The 20,929-nt window shown below is 31.8% G+C and overlaps 1 protein-coding gene and 2 pseudogenes across 1 annotated transcript; all 3 read left to right on the top strand.

Annotated features, from left to right (window-relative positions):
• The first annotated feature begins 112 nt into the window (after nt 1-112).
• On the top strand, nt 113-4,846 carry LOC133037417 (MDIS1-interacting receptor like kinase 2-like; annotated as a pseudogene).
• Nucleotides 4,847-8,315: 3,469 nt separating this feature from the next.
• Nucleotides 8,316-8,601, top strand: LOC133036582 (uncharacterized; annotated as a pseudogene).
• Nucleotides 8,602-10,531: 1,930 nt separating this feature from the next.
• LOC133037505 (small ribosomal subunit protein uS11m-like) lies at nt 10,532-20,622 on the top strand. The gene is made up of 2 exons (XM_061115006.1): nt 10,532-10,748; nt 19,498-20,622. The coding sequence occupies exon 2, from the start codon at nt 19,553-19,555 to the stop codon at nt 20,366-20,368; it is 816 nt and encodes a 271-aa protein (XP_060970989.1). The 5' UTR covers nt 10,532-10,748; nt 19,498-19,552; the 3' UTR covers nt 20,369-20,622.
• Nucleotides 20,623-20,929: the final 307 nt, after the last annotated feature.

The following is a 20,929-nucleotide window of genomic DNA, read 5'->3' as shown; positions in this document are numbered from 1 at the left end:
AAAACATGACCACTTTGCAATTTGCAAATAGTTTGGGAACTATTTTTAAAAAGCTAAAAAATATTCATTGGCACATAGATAACTTTACCAATAAGGACAAAATTGATGTCTATACCATATAAGTTTACTATAGGATATACTTAACTTTCCTCTTCATCACATTTTGCATGGTAACTGTAAGCTTATTTTCTCCAAAAAATTAACTGTAATTAGCTGAGGAGGCAATTTCATATCCACATGGGCATGTTTAGCATTTCTCCAACATAGTACTACATCTCATTTATTCCTAAATTGAAAAAACAAAAAAATTGACCTATCATTAGCTTTTGTCATTTTCAGTGTTGAACACAATAATGATAATAATAATAATTTTCTAGAATTTGAATCATCATTATTCATATCAAGCTTTAGAAACTGAAGTAAACAACACCATGAAAATAGTTTCAAGAACTCGTTTCTATGTTCTTGCTCTTGTTCTTGTTCATATTTTTGTTTGGCTTCCAATGAAGATTACTTGCTCACCAAGATCACAAGCTGAGGCTCTTATAAGATGGAAGGAGAGCTTGGTGTTGAAACCATCTTCTCTTGATTCATGGTCCAACAACAACATCATTAATCTTTGCAATTGGACAAATGTTGTATGTGATGGTTCCAATGGAGAAATCTCACAAATAGATCTCTCCAACTTGGAACTCAATGGAACATTGGACAACTTCAACTTCTCTCCATTCCTTAACATCACTATCTTCAACCTCAACAACAACAAACTCGCCGGTTCGATCCCAAAAGCCATTGGTAATCTCGCCAAGCTCACTTTGTTGGACTTAAGTGACAATGATTTTGAAGGAGAAATTCCAGTGGAGATAAGCCAATTGTCAGAGCTTCAATATCTCAATCTCTACAACAACTTTCTTAATGGGTCAATTCCTTACCAGCTCACCAATCTACCAAAGATACGGAACTTATCACTTGGATATAATAATTTGGAGAATTCTGAGTGGTCTAATTTTTCAAGCATGCCTTCCTTAACCTACCTTGTTCTTTGTAAGAACCACTTTAATTCAACATTCCCAGGTTTCATATCAAAGTGTAGGAACTTGACCTTCCTTGACTTGTCTAAAAACAATCTCATAGGTCCAATTCCAGTTTCTTTGTGGAACCTCAAAAACCTCATCTTTTTTTATGTAGATAACAACCAACTATCAGGAGAGTTGTCAGTTAATATTTCCATGCTTAGTAACTTGGAGGACTTAGTTGTTTCTAACAATAATTTCACTGGTTCAATTCCTTCAAAGATTGGAAACTTGAAGAAACTCAAAAGATTGGATCTTTCTCGTAACCATCTCATAGGTCCAATTCCAACTTCTCTATGGAACCTCAAAAACCTCATCCATGTGTACCTTTTCAACAACAATCTAGTTGGAATCATCCCACCAGCGATTGGAAATCTAGAATTCCTCACAAATTTTATTGTCGGCACTAATCAACTATCAGGAGAGTTGCCGGTTAATATTTCCAGTCTTAGTAACTTGGAGAAGTTCTCTGTTATTAGCAATAATTTCACTGGGCAAATCCCTAGAGACTTTGGGAAGAATAGTCCTAATTTGAGCATCGTTGTGTTTACAAACAACAGCTTCTTTGGAGAGTTTCCACAAGGTTTGTGTAGTGGGTTTAATCTAGAATATTTGAGTGTAAATAACAATAGCTTTACAGGGCCATTGCCCGAGTGCTTGAGAAATTGCACCAAATTAAAAAGAGTAAGGTTTGATGGGAATCGATTCACAGGCAACATCACTAATGCTTTTGGTGTTCACCCACATCTTGATTCCATTTTCTTAAACAACAACCAATTCATCGGTCATGTTTCAAGTATGTGGGGACAATGCCAAAATCTCACCACATTACAAATGGGTCATAATAAAATTGCTGGTAAGATCCCATCTGAACTTGGGAATTTGATGAAGTTGCAAGTTTTGAACTTGGAGTCCAACAAATTGAATGGGCCAATCCCAAATCAATTGGTAAATCTTAAACTTTTGTACCAGCTTAATCTTAGCAATAATCATTTAACAGAAGAAATCCCTATGAGTCTATTAAACTTGAGTGGGCTACAGTATCTTGATTTGTCGACAAACAATTTAGTAGGTAAGATACCAGATTGGCTTGGTAGCTTTGAAAATTTACATAGCTTAAACCTCAGCCACAATGTTCTGTCAAGTGAAATACCACCAGAGCTTGGAAATTTGGGCTCCTTGCATTATGCATTGGATCTTAGCAGCAATTTACTTGTTGGAGAAATACCTTCAAGCCTGTCAAAGCTTACAATGCTAGAAATTCTCGACATCTCTCGTAACCACCTCTCAGGTAGTATTCCACAATCATTTTCCCACCTAATAAGCATAAGCTACATAAATTTTTCTTACAACAATTTGACAGGTCCGATCCCAACTGGACTTGTTTTCCAAAATGCATCAAAATGTGTTTATGATGGAAATCTTGGATTGTGTGGAAAAGCTACAGGACTTAAGCCCTGCAGAATGCAAAAAAACAAAGCTAGCAATGGTAGTCACATTTTAGTCTTTGGTCTTGTTTGTAGCCTAATATTGTTTGTTACTACCATTGTAATCATTCTCATATTTTGTCATGAATCCAAAGTGATGGATAAGAGTAGAAAAGGTGCCAACAATAATGAAATGAACAAGTCATTCATATGGGAGAAGGAAGCAAAATTCACATTTGGAGAAATTGTAGAGGCAATCAAGACTTTGATGACAAGTACCGTATTGGGAAAGGAGGTTTTGGTACCGTTTACAAGGCCATATTGAGATCACATGAGCTAATTTTGGCGAGTTAAGCGGTTGCACGTGTCGATTCAAGTGATATTTTAGAAGTTAATCGCATCAGTTTTGAGAATGAGATTCAAACTCTAACCGAAGTCCGACATCGGAACATCATAAAGCTTTATGGGTTCATTTCAAGAAAAAGTGAAATGTACTTGGTGTATCAATATGCAAAAAGAGGTAGTCTTTCTAAAGTATTATATGGCTCAACAAATCTTGATTGGGATTCAAGGGTGGAGATAGTTCAAGGATTGGCCCACGCAATCTCATACTTGCACCACGATTGTTCTCCACCAATTGTCCATCGCGACGTGTCTTTGAACAATGTACTACTTGGCTCAGATTTTGTTCCCATTCTATCAGACTTTGGTATAGCTCAATTGTTGATCCCTGACTCCTCCATTTGGACAAATGTAGCTGGATCCTACGGTTATATGGCCCCAGGTATAAATATTGTACTCGTTACTAAGCATTGTTATTTGGCAAAACTCGAGTTTTATGAATAGTTAGAGGTAGGGGTGTTTATTGGATCACATCCAATATTTTTAGGCCTATTCAGATCCGATCCAATCATATATTGGATGTTAGATTTTATTATCCGATCCGATCCAATTAATTTCGTCATCCAATCGATCCAACATCCATTGGATGTATTTTATATATATTTATTTGTTTAATTTGTGTTTATCTAATATTTTAGACCTAGTATTTTTTGGATCGGATCGAATCCATCCAATATTTTAGATCCGAGATGTATTGGATTGGACTGGATCCATCCAATCTAAGTAAAAAAAAAAAGTAAAACTTTAATGTTAATTTTCATATATACCTATAAATTTGATGTATAACAATATAAAATCTAATTACTCATCCAAACTAAATGAAAATACTAATTAGTTCGATTGGATGTTGGATCTATTGGATTTTTAGACACCACATCCACTATCCGATCCGATCCAATTGGATATTTAAAAATAACATCCAATCCGATCCGATCACAATTGGATATCCAATGTTTTGCGGTCGGTTGTAATTGGATCGGTCGGTTCTTATTGGATTAGATCGATTTATGCACACCCCTCCCTAGTTAGCGGTGTTTTATGATATTTAACTCGGTTTCACCTAATATTTAATTACAACAATAGAAGTATGATGCCTCGTGATAGTGTTGGGCACTTCTTGTACCCTTTAACATTTCTCTTACTAATTAGTGCTTACATGAACTTTTATTTTGTTGTACAGAGCTTGCTTTGACCATGCGTGTGACTGAAAAGTGTGATGTGTATAGTTTTGGAGTGGTAGCTTTAGAAATTATGATGGGAAAGCATCCAGGAGAATTATTGGAATCTTTATCATCATCTCAATCGAAAATATCATCAGAGAATATGCTACTGAAAGATATGTTAGATCAACGGCTATTACCTCCTACAGGTAGATTACTAATGGTTGTGGTGTTGGTGGTGAGCTTGGCATTGTCATGTACTAGAAGTAGACCGCATTCACGACCCACTATGCATTTTGTGGCACAAGAACTATCGACAAGGAGTCGAGCTTCCATGATCTCTGTGCCATTGAGAACCATTACTATTGGGAAGCTTTCTACCCTTTACTATCAGTAGTAGAAATAAATAAATATTTTTGAGAAGAAGAAGAATATGAAGAATATTTGCTCTTTATTGCTTGTGAGTAATAATTATATGTATATGATTGAAATAAAATAATAATAATAAACATCCATAATTTGAGAGTCAAGTACATACTCGATCTCTTACATTACATGTTCAAATAAAGATCGTTTCAAAAACCATAACCAATTGTAGTTTCATAAGAAAAAAATTACAATATACTCTTCTTTTTAAGCGATACAATAGGCATCTTTACTAATAAGTAATGGGAATCAATAGTAAGGTAATCATTCTCTTACATTTGTTTACTTGCATTATTAAAATTAGGAAAGGGAAAAGTTGAATAAATTAGGGAGAACTTTCCCCACCAATTTTATAAGGAATGTCATTAAGGGTAATAGATTTTTATTATTTTTTATTTTATTTTTTAATATTAAATATATAATAACAATTTTATCCTTTAAAATATGTCTTACAAAATAACAAAATAACTACCATATAATATAGTTTAACTCAAAAAGGCAATTTAGTCAATTTAAGCATTCCGATTATGTTTCCTAATAAAGTAAACAATATAAATCACAACTATTCTAATTCGAAAAATTTTAGTAAACAACATATTACAAATATTGATTCCGATTATTTTTTATTTATTCTGTTACATTTCTCTATTAATTTATTCCAATTCTGATTACGTACTGTATAGTTTACGTGCCATAAAGTACTTAAAACGACACTTTTTTTTTTCCTTTAGTTGAAAACACAAATTATTTATTTATTTACATTTTTACTAAAAACAATGTAAAAACAATAATGTAAACGTACATCAACATGCAACCAATTAAGAGTTTATTATATTTAATATTTTTAAGCATATCCGTAATCAATCTAATTATATATTAATTGTTAAATCTTATTCAATTTAATATTTTTAAGCATACCCATTATATCTCTTAAGTTAATCTAAATTATATGTTAAACTTAAGTGAAAAATAAAAGTATATTAGGCAATCCACTCATAAAATTAAGTATATTTTAATAAAATATAATTAGGATAGTTTTGAGTATTGGATTAAAAAAAAAAGTATTTCTCAACTTATCCCAGTGCGCCTTTAGTATTGGGATAAGTTGAAGAATACCTCTTTTTTGTATCAATTAATCAAAAATACTTTCATATTTTATACAATTAAAATCTACCTACTTTTATGAGTGAATTGTCTAATATATCCTTACCTTTCACTTAAGTGTAATACATAATTTATACTTATGTAAAGGGTATAATAGGCAAATCATTTATAAAAGTGGGTATATCTTAAAAGAATATGGAAATAATGGTAAAAATTAAAACAAATAAAATAAAGTGAGTATACAATGCAATTTTCTCTTTAGGTATTTGAGTTAGCCCAATTAGGCCCAATTAGAATAGTAGACCCATAACGTGATATTATTAGGGTTCGCATGCAGCTTCTCTCTCCATACTTCGCTCTCCGTTACTCTCCATCGGCACCGATCGGAGATGAGGGATTCCGTTTGCTAATAGGCCGTTCAGTGGTCCAAATCGGCTTCATTATCATCTCAGCTTCACTCACAGGTATGAGTTTGAGAAACAATGGTTTCTTGTAGCTTTCATCTATTTCTTCAAAGATTTCATTTTTCCATTTTCATAATCTTTTGATTTCTCGCCTTTCTGTATTTTTTTTCCTATGGTGTAATCTTGTTTATGAATCAATGCCTGTGTTTTGTTCTGATCAGTGAAAAATAAGCATTAGTTTGGTTTTGAAATGTGCTAATAATACACTGATTTGATTCTTTAAATATGTAAGGGTTGTTTATCTGAAATTTATTTCAGATTCTATTCGAGAGCTTCTTAGATTGACATTTACATGAAATTGTTGCACACTGTGTGAGCATCTTTATGTATGAGTATGCAATTGTTCACTCAGTATGTATTTTATCTTTTTTCCTTTGTGGGAAATTTTGTGTTGAAAGCACAGAAATCTGTTTTAGATAGCCTTATTATGTCTTTGTTCATTTCTACTGAGTTTGTTGGATAAGTTGATAGATATGAAATCTAGAGACTAAATCTTCATTAATATTAAAGACATTATAGTTACAAAGTTCCAATTTTTAGTCTTTTAGAGATACTTGAAGATCTCCCAAAAGAGAGTTCATCTCTTCCCAAATAGAGGAATAATCAACCACCCTTAATCACTAGGCTCACTCAACTAAACCTGGGTCATCAGAGAACCACTCAACTCATAACTAACAAACTGTACAACACAACACATTATTAATCATAAGTAATTCTCGTTCTTGCTATTAGTATTTGAGTATATTAGTTAGTTCATGAGAAGTTGAGTGTATTTTCTCCCGCAAATTTAAGAATGAATTCTACTAAAATGTTCAATTCCTTGAAATCCAACATCTAATAATAAATTATTCTTTAAAGTATATGTTTTATTTAATAAAAATTCTGTTATATCTAATAATAAATTTTATGATTTTGGTTATATTATTATTTTTAATATTAACATTTCTATTATAATTTTTCAAAGGCTAATTAGTAATTTTTCTCCTTAAATTTTGACATGTACTAAATCGTGCATCCTGAACTTTTTTGGCCGTTAAAAATTCTCCCGAACTATTGAGAATTTTTTTTTTTTTTTGAATGGAAAATAAATTTTATTAACCAACAAATTCCGTTACCAAACAGGGTAACAAATCGATAGGAACAGTACTCCATATCGAAACGACAACCAGATATAATATAGAAGCTCTAGCAAAGTTATGAGCTACCACATTAGCTTATCGTTTAACAAAGATAATAGAAACATTTCTTAACTCAAGGTAGAGTTGTTTACATTCAGTAATGATTTGTCCAAACAAAGATAACTATTGAGATTGTTAAATTTAAGGATTTTTGTCTAATTTTAGTAAAAAAAATTCTAACATGGATGAATGTTCAAGAGGTATGATTTAGTACATATCAAAGTTTGAGGGACGTGATTTGGTAGATATCAAAGTCTGGGGAGCATGATTTAGTATATATACAATCACTGAAACGAAGAAATTGAATGAAATTAGACAAAAGTCCTTAAATTTAACAATCTCAATAGTTCAGGGGAATTTTTAACGGCCTAAAAAGTTCGGGGGCACAATTTAATACATGTCAAAGTTCGGTGGGAAAAATTACTAATTAGTCTTTTCGAAACGAAAGTGATATTTATGTAAAGCCCATCCCAAATGTGATAACGTAAAGGATATTTATACAACCCCAAAGCCTATTATGACGATACCACTTTCTTCTTCGTTCTCTCTCCCGCCTAACTCGATCGCTTTCTCACTAAACCCTAGAAATATTATCAACAACCCGATCGCCGATCGGACATCGGAGCGGAGGCATTTCACTCTCGAGTACTATCGATTCTCTTTCTCTCACTCTATTTTGTTGTTGGATATGATTTAGCCATTATTTATCAAATTCTATTTATTGAATATTATTTTTGGATTAGGAATTATTAAGAAAATATTTGTTTGTGAATAAACTAAGAATTATTTTAATTTTAAATATAGCTTCTCAAAATTGTTTTTATAATTAATTTTAGTTTTAATTTTGTAATTGTTAATAAACAACACAACGACTAATTAGTAAAAATAAAAACGACTTATTATTTCAAACGAGTGAAAATTTTAGACTCACACACAACGACTTATTAATTCATTTCATTGCTTGCTCTAGGTTTATTACAGTCTGTCAAAATCGCAAGAGTCAGCTACTTTGGCCACAGGATCGTTGAAGAAGGCGGGGGCCGAGGCTACTCTATAGTTTACTTAATCACAAGAAGCTTCGATGGCCGGAATTTCGGGATTCGCGAGCCTTGGACCTAAGACCAAGAACTTTGTAGTTGCTTAGGTGGATTGACATCATTCGTCTTTGGGGTATATTTCTACACAATGAGGGGTCGTGGGAGGTACGGATGAGCCGCAAGTGGCCATAGATAAGTTTGAGGATCAGAAGAACAAGAAAGAGGCTGAACCAAATTTGCCATCTAAAGCTTAATAACATGTTTAATTGTACTTCGTTTGTTGTCTAAAACGGAAATAAGATTTTTCTCGATACTCTTTCTTTACAATAAGCTTTTTCTTTGGCGTAATATGTAATATTTCTTCATTAAATGTCTAATAACACTACAGAAATTTTGTTCACTTACATGCCAAGCACATATTATTTTTAACCTTGAACGTTGGTAAAGAGAGATTTCAAAGTTCAAACGCAGTGAGTTTTATCAGGTTTGGATTTTAGATGGTTTATTTCTTATTTGGAACAAGGTTACTATACTCAAACTAGTGAAAATATAAAGACTTATTAAGAGTATATAAATCAGAGTCTGAAAACAATGGGAGGGTTAATGAAAGGTGTGTTCATAATAATGATCAATCTAACAATGGGAGGGTCTTTTGTAAACAAGAAAAATCACAACTATTCCATTTCCAAAAAAATTAGTAAACAATATATTACAAAGATTAATTCCGATTATTTTTCATTTATTTTTTTACATTTCTCCATTAATTTATTCCAATTTCGATTGCGATTCTTTGTATAGTTAATGTGCCATAAAGTACTTAAAACGACACTTTTTTTTTTCCTTTCGTTGAAAAACACAAATTATTTATTTATTTACATTTTTACTAAAAACAATAATGTAAACGTACATCAACATGCAACCAATTAAGAGTTTATTAGACCATATTTAATATTTTTAAGCATATTCGTATTCAATTTAATTATATATTAATTGATAAATTTTACTATTTGATCTTATTCAATTTAATATTTTTAAGCATACCCATTATATGCCTTAAGTTAATTTAAATTATATGTTAAACTTAAGTGGAAGATGAAAGTATATTGGGCAATCCACTCATTAAATTAAGTATATTTTAATGAAATATAATTTGAGGATAGTTTTGAGTAATGGATTAAAAAAAAGGGTATATTGAGAAATACCTCTTTTATTTATTAATTAACCAAAACTACCTCTACTTTTATATTTAATTGAAACATACCTCTTTTTATATGTATTATACCCAAAATACCCTGATATAAGGGAGTCACATGGAGAGTATATTGAGGTGACAGGGGTAAAATCGGTAAAGTATTAAAAAAAAAGGTAAAAATGATAGATTTTAAAAAATAAGATAACAATAAAAGAGGTTAATATAAAAAAGGTATAGAGTCTAATTTTCTCAAAAAAAAAAAAAAAAAGTATTTCTAAACTTATCCATTTGTGGGCCTTAAGTATTTGAGTTAGCCCAATTAGGCCCAATTAGAATAGTACACCCATAACGTGATATTATTAGGGTTCAATACAGAGCTTCTCTCTCCATACTTCGCTCTCCGTTACTCTCCATCGGCACCGATCGGAGATGAGGGATTCCGTTTGCTAATAGGCCGTTCAGTTGTCCAAATCGGCTTCATTATCATCTCAGCTTCACTCACAGGTATGACTTTGAGAAACAATGGTTTCTTGTAGCTTTCATCTATTTCTTCAAAGATTTCATTTTTCCATTTTCATAATCTTTTGATTTCTCGCCTTTCTGTATTTTTTTTTCCTATGGTGTAATCTTGTTTATGAATCAATGCATGTGTTTTGTTCTGATCAGTGAAAAATAAGCATTAGTTTGGTTTTGAAATGTGCTAATAATACACTGATTTGATTCTTTAAATATGTAAGGGTTGTTTATCTGAAATAGGGGTGAACATTCAAACCGCAAAACCGACACCGACCAGTAAACCGACTGTTAAAAAACCGAGAAAATGGCGCCACGTCATAACCGAAACCGTTTAAAAAAAAACCGACCACACCGCTGTAACTGGCGGTCGGTTACGGTTTGGCCAATAAGTTGGCGGTTATAACCGTAACCGACCATTTATTTCACATTCCTTTACAACATATTATATCTTCAATATATATATTATATAATATTAATATATAGTAAAGGTTTTCATTTATAATTATATATATATATATATATAAAAATAGTTTAACTTTTTTCTTTGTCAGGAGGAATCTTTTCCTTTTTTCAAAAATATTACTTTATTTATATTATTATTATATATCACACATTCACATCACTCACTCCACCCACCCACGCACCTCACTCACTCAATATTTATCTCTCTATTAGGTTACCACTTACCACAAACCAAAAGAAAGAAAAAGAAAAGAGAGCAGCCAGAGGAGGAGCGGCAGCGGCTGGACGCTGGAGTGGGAAGAAACTGGTATGTGATCTCTTTAATTTTAAGGATTTTTAGTTTGAGGAACGAGTTGTTTTGCCATTTATATGTTCTTTTTTCTATTTTATTCTGCAATGGTAGTTTACAAACACTCTGTCGTGATGGGTTTGTTCTTAAATTTTTTTAGTTCTCTATGTACAATCTAATCCTCTCTTCCTCATTTTTTTAAAATTAATTCTGTAATACATAATTAAGCTGATGAACTTTGAGAGAGGCAGAGGATGTGAGAGATTTGCTAGGCTGTAATGACCTCAATTGTTGAAATGGGACAATATCACACATATATATTAATATTTAGTTGTAATATTGAAAAGTTGGGGTAATTTATTAGTTTCATTGTATTGTTAATGAAGCTGCTAATTTGAAATTCTTGATTCAAATCCAAGCATGCATTCATTTTCAGTTAGGACAATATATAAATGTATTTATAAAATTGTTGATAGCCTTTTTTTTTTGGGTATAGTGTATTTTAGATTTACATAGACATGATTGAAAAGATATAATCAGATTTGAGTTTGCATTCCTAGCTACTCTCTGAATTTTAGTACGAGGCATATGCATAAGCTATTTAATTTGCTAATGTATAATCTGTCTTTGCATAATTTATGTATAATATCGGCCTATACATAGGGTGATTTCACAAATTAGAAATGTTATTACTTTGATAATTACTTATATTTTTTAAGGGGATAATTTCATTGTCTCTGATCTTCAAGATTAATAGACAATAATGTCTGCTAATTGCCAGATTCTGAAATTTATTTCAGATTCTATTCGAGAGCTTCTTAGATTGACATTTACATGAAATTGTTGCACACTGTGTGAGCATCTTTATGTATGAGTATGCAATTGTTCACTCAGTATGTATTTTATCTTTTTTTCTTTGTGGGAAATTTTGTGTTGAAAGCACAGTAATGTCCGGGTCATCGGCGAACGCCTCATAGCTAACAAACTGTACAACACAACACATTATTAATCATAACTAATTCTGCTCGCTATTAGTATTTGAGTATATTAGTTAGTTCATGAGAAGTGGAGTGTATTTTCTCCTGCAAATTTAAGAATGAATTCTACTAAAATGTTCAATTCCTTGAAATTCGACACCTACGTTTGTTTAAATGTTTTTTTTTTATTTGATTATTTTTGTTAAGATGTGAAATTGTGAATGGTATTTGAGTTAGCCCAATTAGGCCCAATTAGAATAGTAGACCCATAACGTGATATTATTAGGGTTCAGTACAGAGCTTCTCTCTCCATACTTCGCTCTCCGTTACTCTCCATCGGCACCGATCGGAGATGAGGGATTCCGTTTGCTAATAGGCCGTTCAGTGGTCCAAATCGGCTTCATTATCATCTCAGCTTCACTCACAGGTATGAGTTTGAGAAACAATGGTTTCTTGTAGCTTTCATCTATTTCTTCAAAGATTTCATTTTTCCATTTTCATAATCTTTTGATTTCTCGCCTTTCTGTATTTTTTTTCCTATGGTGTAATCTTGTTTATGAATCAATGCCTGTGTTTTGTTCTGATCAGTGAAAAATAAGCATTAGTTTGGTTTTGAAATGTGCTAATAATACACTGATTTGATTCTTTAAATATGTAAGGGTTGTTTATCTGAAATTTATTTCAGATTCTATTCGAGAGCTTCTTAGATTGACATTTACATGAAATTGTTGCACACTGTGTGAGCATCTTTATGTATGAGTATGCAATTGTTCACTCAGTATGTATTTTATCTTTTTTCCTTTGTGGGAAATTTTGTGTTGAAAGCACAGAAATCTGTTTTAGATAGCCTTATTATGTCTTTGTTCATTTCTACTGAGTTTGTTGGATAAGTTGATAGATATGAAATCTAGAGACTAAATCTTCATTAATATTAAAGACATTATAGTTACAAAGTTCCAATTTTTAGTCTTTTAGAGATACTTGAAGATCTCCCAAAAGAGAGTTCATCTCTTCCCAAATAGAGGAATAATCAACCACCCTTAATCACTAGGCTCACTCAACTAAACCTGGGTCATCAGAGAACCACTCAACTCATAACTAACAAACTGTACAACACAACACATTATTAATCATAAGTAATTCTGTTCTTGCTATTAGTATTTGAGTATATTAGTTAGTTCATGAGAAGTTGAGTGTATTTTCTCCTGCAAATTTAAGAATGAATTCTACTAAAATGTTCAATTCCTTGAAATCCAACATCTAATAATAAATTATTCTTTAAAGTATATGTTTTATTTAATAAAAATTCCTGTTATATCTAATAATAAATTTTATGATTTTGGTTATATTATTATTTTTAATATTAACATTTCTATTATAATTTTTCAAAGGCTAATTAGTAATTTTTCTCCTTAAATTTTGACATGTACTAAATCGTGCTCCCTGAACTTTCTTGGCGTTAAAAATTCTCCCGAACTATTGAGATTGTTAAATTTAAGGACTTTTGTCTAATTTTAGTAAAAAAATTCTAACATGGATGAATGTTCAAGAGGCATGATTTAGTACATATCAAAGTTTGAGGGACATGATTTGGTAGATATCAAAGTCTGGGGAGCATGATTTAGTATATATACAATCACTGAAACAGTAAAATTGAATGAAATTAACAATCTCAATAGTTCAGGGGGAATTTTTAACGGTCAAAAAAGTTCAGGGGCACAATTTACTACATCTCAAAGTTCAGGAGAAAAATTACTAATTAGTCTTTTTCAGAAACAAAAGTGATATTTATGTAAAGCCCATCCCAAATGTGATAACAGAAAGGATATTTATACAACCCCAAAGCCTATTATGATGATACCGTTTCTTCTTGGTTCTCTCTCCCAGTCTAACTCGATCGCTTTCTCACTAAACCCTAGAAATATTATCAACAACCTGATCGCTGATCGGACATCGGAGCGGAGGCGTTTCACTCTCAGGTACCGATTTTGAGTTTTGAAATCGATTCTCTTTCTCTCTCTCTATTTTGTTGTTGGATATAATTTAGCCATTATCTATCAAATTCTATTTATTGAATATTATTTTTAGATTAGGAATTATTAAGAAAATATTTGTTTGTGAATAAACTAAGAATTATTTTAATTTTAAATATAGCTTCTCAAAATTCTTTTTATAATTAATTTTAGTTTTAATTTTGTAATTGTTAATAAACAACACAACGACTAATTAGTAAAAATAAAACGACTTATTAATTCAAACAAGTGAAAATTTTAGACTCACACAGACACACACAACGACTTATTAATTCATTTCATTGCTCGCTCTAGGTTTACAGTCTGTCAAAATCGCAAGAGCTGCAGTTACTTTGGCCACAGGACTATCGAAGAAGGCAGGGGCTGAGGCTACTCTATAGTTTACTTAATCACAAGAAGCTTGATGGCTGGAATTTCAGGATTCGCGAGCCTTGGACCTAAGACCAAGAACTTTGTAGTTGCCGGTGGATTGACATCATTCGTCTTTGGGGTATATTTCTACACAATGAGGGCTGTGGGAGGTACAGATGAGCTGCAAGTGGCCATAGATAAGTTTGAGGATCAGAAGAACAAGAAAGAGGCTGAGTGAACCAAATTTGCCATCAAAAGCTTAATAACATGTTTAATTGTACTTCGTTTGTTGTCTAAAACGGAAATAAGATTTTTCTCGATACTCTTTCTTTACAATAAGCTTTTTTTGCTAGCGTAATATGTAATATTTCTTCATTAAATGTCTAACACTACAGAAATTTTGTTCACTTACATGCCAAGCACATATTATTTTTAACCTTGAACGTTGGTAAAGAGAGATTTCAAAGTTCAAACGCAGTGAGTTTTATCAGGTTTGGATTTTAGATGGTTTATTTCTTATTTGGAACAAGGTTACTATACTCAAACTAGTGAAAATAGAAAGACTTATTAAGAGTAGATAAATCAGAGTCTGAAAACAATGGGAGGGTTAATGAAAGGTGTGTTCATAATAATGATCAATCTAACAATGGGAGGGTCTTTTGTAAACAAGATAAATCACAACTACTTCATTTCTAAAAAATTTTAGTAAATAACATATTACAAATATTAATTCCGATTATTTTTTATTTATTTTGTTACATTTCTCCATTAATTTATTCTGATTCTGATTACTGATTACTGTATAGTTAACGTGCCATAAAGTACTTAAAACGACACTTTTTTTTTTCTTTCGTTGAAAAACACAAATTATTTATTTATTTACATTTTTACTAAAAACAATAATGTAAACGTACATCAACATGCAACCAATTAAGAGTTTATTAGACCATATTTAATATTTTTAAGCATATTCAGATTCAATTTAATTATATATTAATTGATAAATTTTACTATTTGATCTTATTCAATTTAATATTTTTAAGCATGCCCATTATATGCCTTAAGTTAATTTAAATTATATGTTAAACTTAAGTGGAAGATGAAAGTATATTGGGCAATCCACTCATAAAATTAAGTATATTTTAATAAAATATAATTTGAGGATAGTTTTGAGTAATGGATTAAAAAAAAATGATATATTGAGAAATACCTCTTTTATTTATCAATTAACTAAAACTACCTCTACTTTTATATTTAATTGAAACATACCTCTTTTTATATGTATTGTACCCAAAATACCTTGATATAAGGGAGTCACATGGAGAGTATATTGTGGTGACAGGGATAAAATCGGTAAAGTGTTTAAAAAAAGAGGTAAAAATGATAGATTTAAAAAAATAGGATAAAAATAAAAGAGAACAATATAAAAAAAGTATAGAGTCTAATTTTCTCAAAAAAAAAAAAAAAAAGTATTTCTCAACTTATCCCATTTGTGGGCCTTTAGTATTTGAGTTAGCCCAATTAGGCCCAATTAGAATAGTAGACCCATAACGTGATATTATTAGGGTTCAATACAGAGCTTCTCTCTCCATACTTCGCTCTCCGTTACTCTCTATCGGCACCGATCGGAGATGAGGGATTCCATTTGCTAATAGGCCGTTCAGTTGTCCAAATCGGCTTCATTATCATCTCAGCTTCACTCACGGGTATGAGTTTGAGAAACAATGGTTTCTTGTAGCTTTCATCTATTTCTTCAAAGATTTCATTTTTCCATTTTCATAATCTTTTGATTTCTCGCCTTTCTGTATTTTTTTTCCTATGGTGTGTAATCTTGTTTATGAATCAATGCCTGTGTTTTGTTCTGATCAGTGAAAAATAAGCATTAGTTTGGTTTTGAAATGTGCTAATAATACACTGATTTGATTCTTTAAATATGTAAGGGTTGTTTATCTGAAATTTATTTCAGATTCTATTCGAGAGCTTCTTAGATTGACATTTACATGAAATTGTTGCACACTGTGTGAGCATCTTTATGTATGAGTATGCAATTGTTCACTCAGTATGTATTTTATCTTTTTTTCTTTGTGGGAAATTTTGTGTTGAAAGCACAGAAATCTGTTTTAGATAGCCTTATTATGTCTTTGTTCATTTCTACTGAGTTTGTTGGATAAGTTGATAGATATGAAATCTAGAGACTAAATCTTCATTAATATTAAAGACATTATAGTTACAAAGTTCCAATTTTTAGTCTTTTAGAGATACTTGAAGATCTCCCAAAAGAGAGTTCATCTCTTCCAAAATAGAGGAATAATCAGCTACCCTTAGGGCCCGTTTGGTTGGTGGTAATGGGCCAGAAATGAATGGAATGGAATACTAATGGGCCTAATTCTTTTGTTTGATTGGAAAATAATAATTTTGGAAAAGAATTCCATAGTAATGCTATTCCCCAAACTAACGGAATTGCTTTTCCATTTTTCATTTGGTGGAATTATAATTCCATTCCACTACTTTGGATATCAATAAATTATCTCTTTTCTCCTCCAGCCATAGGCGAAGCCCCACAAACCCTAACCCTAGCAAACTGAAGATTAATCTGCCACCAGCCATTGTTGTGACTGTCTTCTTCGATCATCTCTGCAAGTGACGGGTTCCTTGATTGGTGGTAGCATTGCCAGAGGTTATTCTCTCTCTCTCTCTCTCTCTCTCTCTCTCTCTCTCTCTCTCTCTGGTTTGGTGATTCTGAATCTGTTCTTGTTGTTTTGTGTATGAATGTGTGAATCTGTTCTGAATCATTCTCATCCTCTTCGCTCCTTAGAGCTTCTAAGGCTACCGGAGAGTCCTTCGCCTTCCTCTTCGTGTTCTCGAGTTTGCTGTTCTTCTCGAGTTTGAAGGTATCACTATCGCTCACATATACATTTATATAATTTATAGTTCTCGAGTTTGGTTTTTTGTATTTTTTTTGCTTTGTACAAAACTTCTTTGAACTAGAAATTTGTTCCTGTGCACATTCTTCAATCCACGAGTTTTTTTTTTCCTTAGTATTTTCATATATGGTAATGCATATTAAATTTGGGATTTCATCATAGGCTTAAAAATATGTGCACCTTATTTTTTGATGCATACCATGTGTTTGTAAAAATGCCTCATTGGAATTTTGTTGTGTTTTTCTTCTTGACTTTGCTGTCACACTAACTGCTATAAGGTCTGGTGTCAATGTCTCTGTCAACTTTTTGTTAGTTTTCTCCTTATATGAGTAATGCTTTCTTTCTAATATGGTATTGTTGTGGAAATAGAGGCTTAAATGTATGGCCATAACCAGAGAGGCTCGCAGTTTCTACTAGAATTGTTGCTTGTTTTGGTCAAGATTTTTTTTTTCCGCATAATTTTCCTGTACGATTACATACTGTTCTGTACTTGATTTGGCAAACTCAAGATGTATGAAGGGGAGAGGTGGTATTCGTGCCAAAAATGCCAGCATAGGTATGTCTTTGGTTCAGGCTTAAGGACGAGTTTGCCAAATTGACAGCCTTAGAACTTAAAATAAGCAAAATGGCATTCTTTCATTTTAAAATTTGTGCATTAAATCATGGGTTTGTCGACACAGAAAAATGTTGGGAAATACATAATTACATATGGGGCTATGTTATTAGTATCACAATTGATATACTTGATAGCACATTCTTTCAAGAGCTTTGATTCTTTGGTTTATGTTGCAGACTTGTAATGCCTGTTTTCACAATGTCATAGTCACTTTCACTTAGCAGTTGCATACACTTTTTGTATTCTTGTATAATTTACCAATACACATTCTGGGAATGAAGGATGTGTCAGGTACAGTGCGTATAAATTTCAAAGTTGGCATGTGTAATTAGTTAGAATAATCAAATGTCTAGTCTTTTAGAATTTAAAAAGTGACTTGTTTAGAAACAACAATTTCTGCTTGTGTATGGCCTTGAAAGATGGTTAAACACCTTATTTATTAGTTTGACAAAGATAATATAAAATATTTCATCATGCAGCTGATGGTTGAATTTGAAATATATTCTGACAAACTATCTGCATGTTGCGTAGTGTGAATTATTCATTCATCTCCAGGGTTTATGTGTCTTGCTTTCTTTGTATTAAAATTAGTTTCCGTTTGATGCTTAGCTATGTTTAAGCATTGTAGTGATGATTTCCATTCCTATAGATTGAAACAATATTGGGCTTCATTTGATAGGCAATTGCAGTTGGTCTACTCAACTCAGAGCACAATTTTATCTTTAATTCTTTGATTTGATGATATGTGTTGGTTTTAGTGCTTTTTTTGTTTTCTTTAAAAAAGAATGCTTTAATGGATTGTATTAGGTATATATAGGTAGATCACTTTTGAAGGATTGTTTCTCAAGTGAAAGTTTTGGTATTGTTACATGCACAATGCTTGATCTTATTAATTAAAAAATTATAATGTCTGGTTTTTTTTTTAAAAAAAAATTATGATTATATAGTTTTTTTAAAATTAAAATTTTCATGTGATTATATAGTTTTTTTTTAAAAAAAATATATGTTAGGTTTTTTTTCAAGAGGTAATATTTTATAATAAATTCAATAAATATAAATTTATATATAACAGATTTTTTAAATAAATATTAATTTTTTTAAAAAGATATCAGTTTTTTTTTTTTTAAATATATATCAATTTTTTTTTTAAAAAAATATATATAAGTTGAATATATTTAATTAATTTTTTCATCATGTTTTAAAAATAATGGTATTTTTGTTCAAAATTAATTTATTCCATTCCATTCTATTATATAGTCAACCAAACATAAGAATATGTATTCAATTATTGATTACATAAATCTAACCAAACAACTTAATCCTATTCCTACTCTTATTCCATTCCATTACCATTCCTATTCTTATTCCTATTCCTATTCCATTGTTTTCATTACCTTCAACCAAACGGGCCCTTAATTACTAGGCTCACTCAACTAAACCTGGGTCATCAGCGAACGCCTCATAGCTAACAAACTGTACAACACAACACATTATTAATCATAACTAATTCTGCTCGCTATTAGTATTTGAGTATATTAGTTAGTTCATGAGAAGTGGAGTGTATTTTCTCCTGCAAATTTAAGAATGAATTCTACTAAAATGTTCAATTCCTTGAAATCCGACACCTACGTTTGTTTAAATGTTTTTTCTTATTTGTTTATTTTTGTTAAGATGTGAAATTGTGAATGGGATAATGAATTATGACACAGTATTAGTAGAGAGATTTGTTACTCTGATTTCTGGATATAAGTTTACCAACCATTCTATGTGAGTAAACATTCTGAAATTTAGTTTGATGGAATAAGCTAGATGAAGAACTGTTAATGGAGCTGAAATTTGAGTGATTAAATATTGTTGGTTTTACAGGTCCCCAAGAGAAGAGAGTTCCTTAGGAAGTTCAAAATCTGTTGACGACATTGCAATGAGAAAGATTGCACACCATGTTTGTGGACTTTCTACTAGCTCAAATTTGAGCTCTAGTATTATGCATAACAAGGGTGTCTCTGCTCCATATGCTTTGATGAGTTTCCTTTCTTCCATACATTCTGGAAGTACAAAAGAAATCGAGAACAGAGATAATCCCATGAACTTTGTAAGGGGTATTATAGAACAAGATGAAAGAAACCCAAGTGGTTTTATGCCGCAAAATGATAGAAACCCAAGGGGTTTTATGCCGCAAAATGAAAGGAGCTCCTTCCCAAGGAGTTCCTTCCCAAGGAGTTTCATACCACAAGACGATAGAAACCAAAGGGGTTTTACACAACGAGATGAAAGAAACCCCATGAACTTTGTAAGGGGTATTTTACAACAAGATGAAAGAAATTTGTTCGGGGGTTCTCGCTTTCCTCGATACAATCTTGAGCATGATGCTGATTTTGTCCACATAAAGTTGATGCGCAACAATACATTTGTTACAGTTACAGATTCAAAGGGAAACAAAAAGATGGGAGCTTCAGCTGGATCTTTGCCCGAAATGAAAGGAGGAGCAAAGCAGTCTCGGTATGCTGCTGAAGCAACTGCAGAGCACGTAGGAAGAATGTCGAAAAATATGGGATTAAAATCAGTTGTGATGAAGGTGAAAGGGTTTACTTTCTTTAAAAAGAAAAAGCAAGCAATTATAAGCTGGAGAGAAGGGTTTACTAATTCAAGAGGGGATCAGAATCCAATAGTATATCTTGAGGATACAACTCGGCGTCCCCATAATGGCTGCCGGCTCCCCAAAAAGCGGCGTACTTGAATATCCACAAGGAGTCGAGCTTCCATGATCTCTGAGCCATTGAGGACGATTACAATTGAGAAACTTCTTGCACTTGAATATCAATAATAAGAATAAATATTTGTTTAATTAAAACTGGTACTTATGTACGAAGTTGATTGAACTCGTTCTATACATATTACTAGTACTTGTTTAACAACATCATATTGCAAACTGCAATATTTTTGATAGCTTAAAATAAATAAACCAGGGGAGTTGATTTTTCTGTCCTTAAATTTGTTGGTGTATATCATTTTTGTCTTAATTATTGATTTTGAATTGTTATCCTATTGTATTTGGTTTGGAATGGATGTTTCAAGTATCCATTTCTTTGTTGATGTTGCAATCAGTTGGGTTTCGCCTTATGGGGGTTGTGATTTTCCTGGATTCTACTCGCAATGTCATTGAAGGCTTGACTGTTAAATTTAAGGTTTCTTCCCCTCTTGAGTCTCGAGGCAGAGGCCATTGCTCTTTGAAGTGCTGTTATATTGAGTAATTTGGATTTTTAAATTATTGTTTTGCTGTTATTTAGATTGCTATAGC

This window comes from Cannabis sativa, chromosome 4 (genome assembly GCF_029168945.1).
Source record: "Cannabis sativa cultivar Pink pepper isolate KNU-18-1 chromosome 4, ASM2916894v1, whole genome shotgun sequence".
NCBI lineage: Eukaryota > Viridiplantae > Streptophyta > Magnoliopsida > Rosales > Cannabaceae > Cannabis > Cannabis sativa.
The sequence above is the reverse complement of the archived record's forward strand: the minus strand, read 5'-3'. Positions and strand labels throughout refer to the sequence as shown.

What these genes read in the sequence shown, in the direction of transcription:
- LOC133037505 (XM_061115006.1), top strand. Translation starts at nt 19,553, where the DNA reads ATGAGAAAGATTGCACACCATGTTTGTGGACTTTCTACTAGCTCAAAT.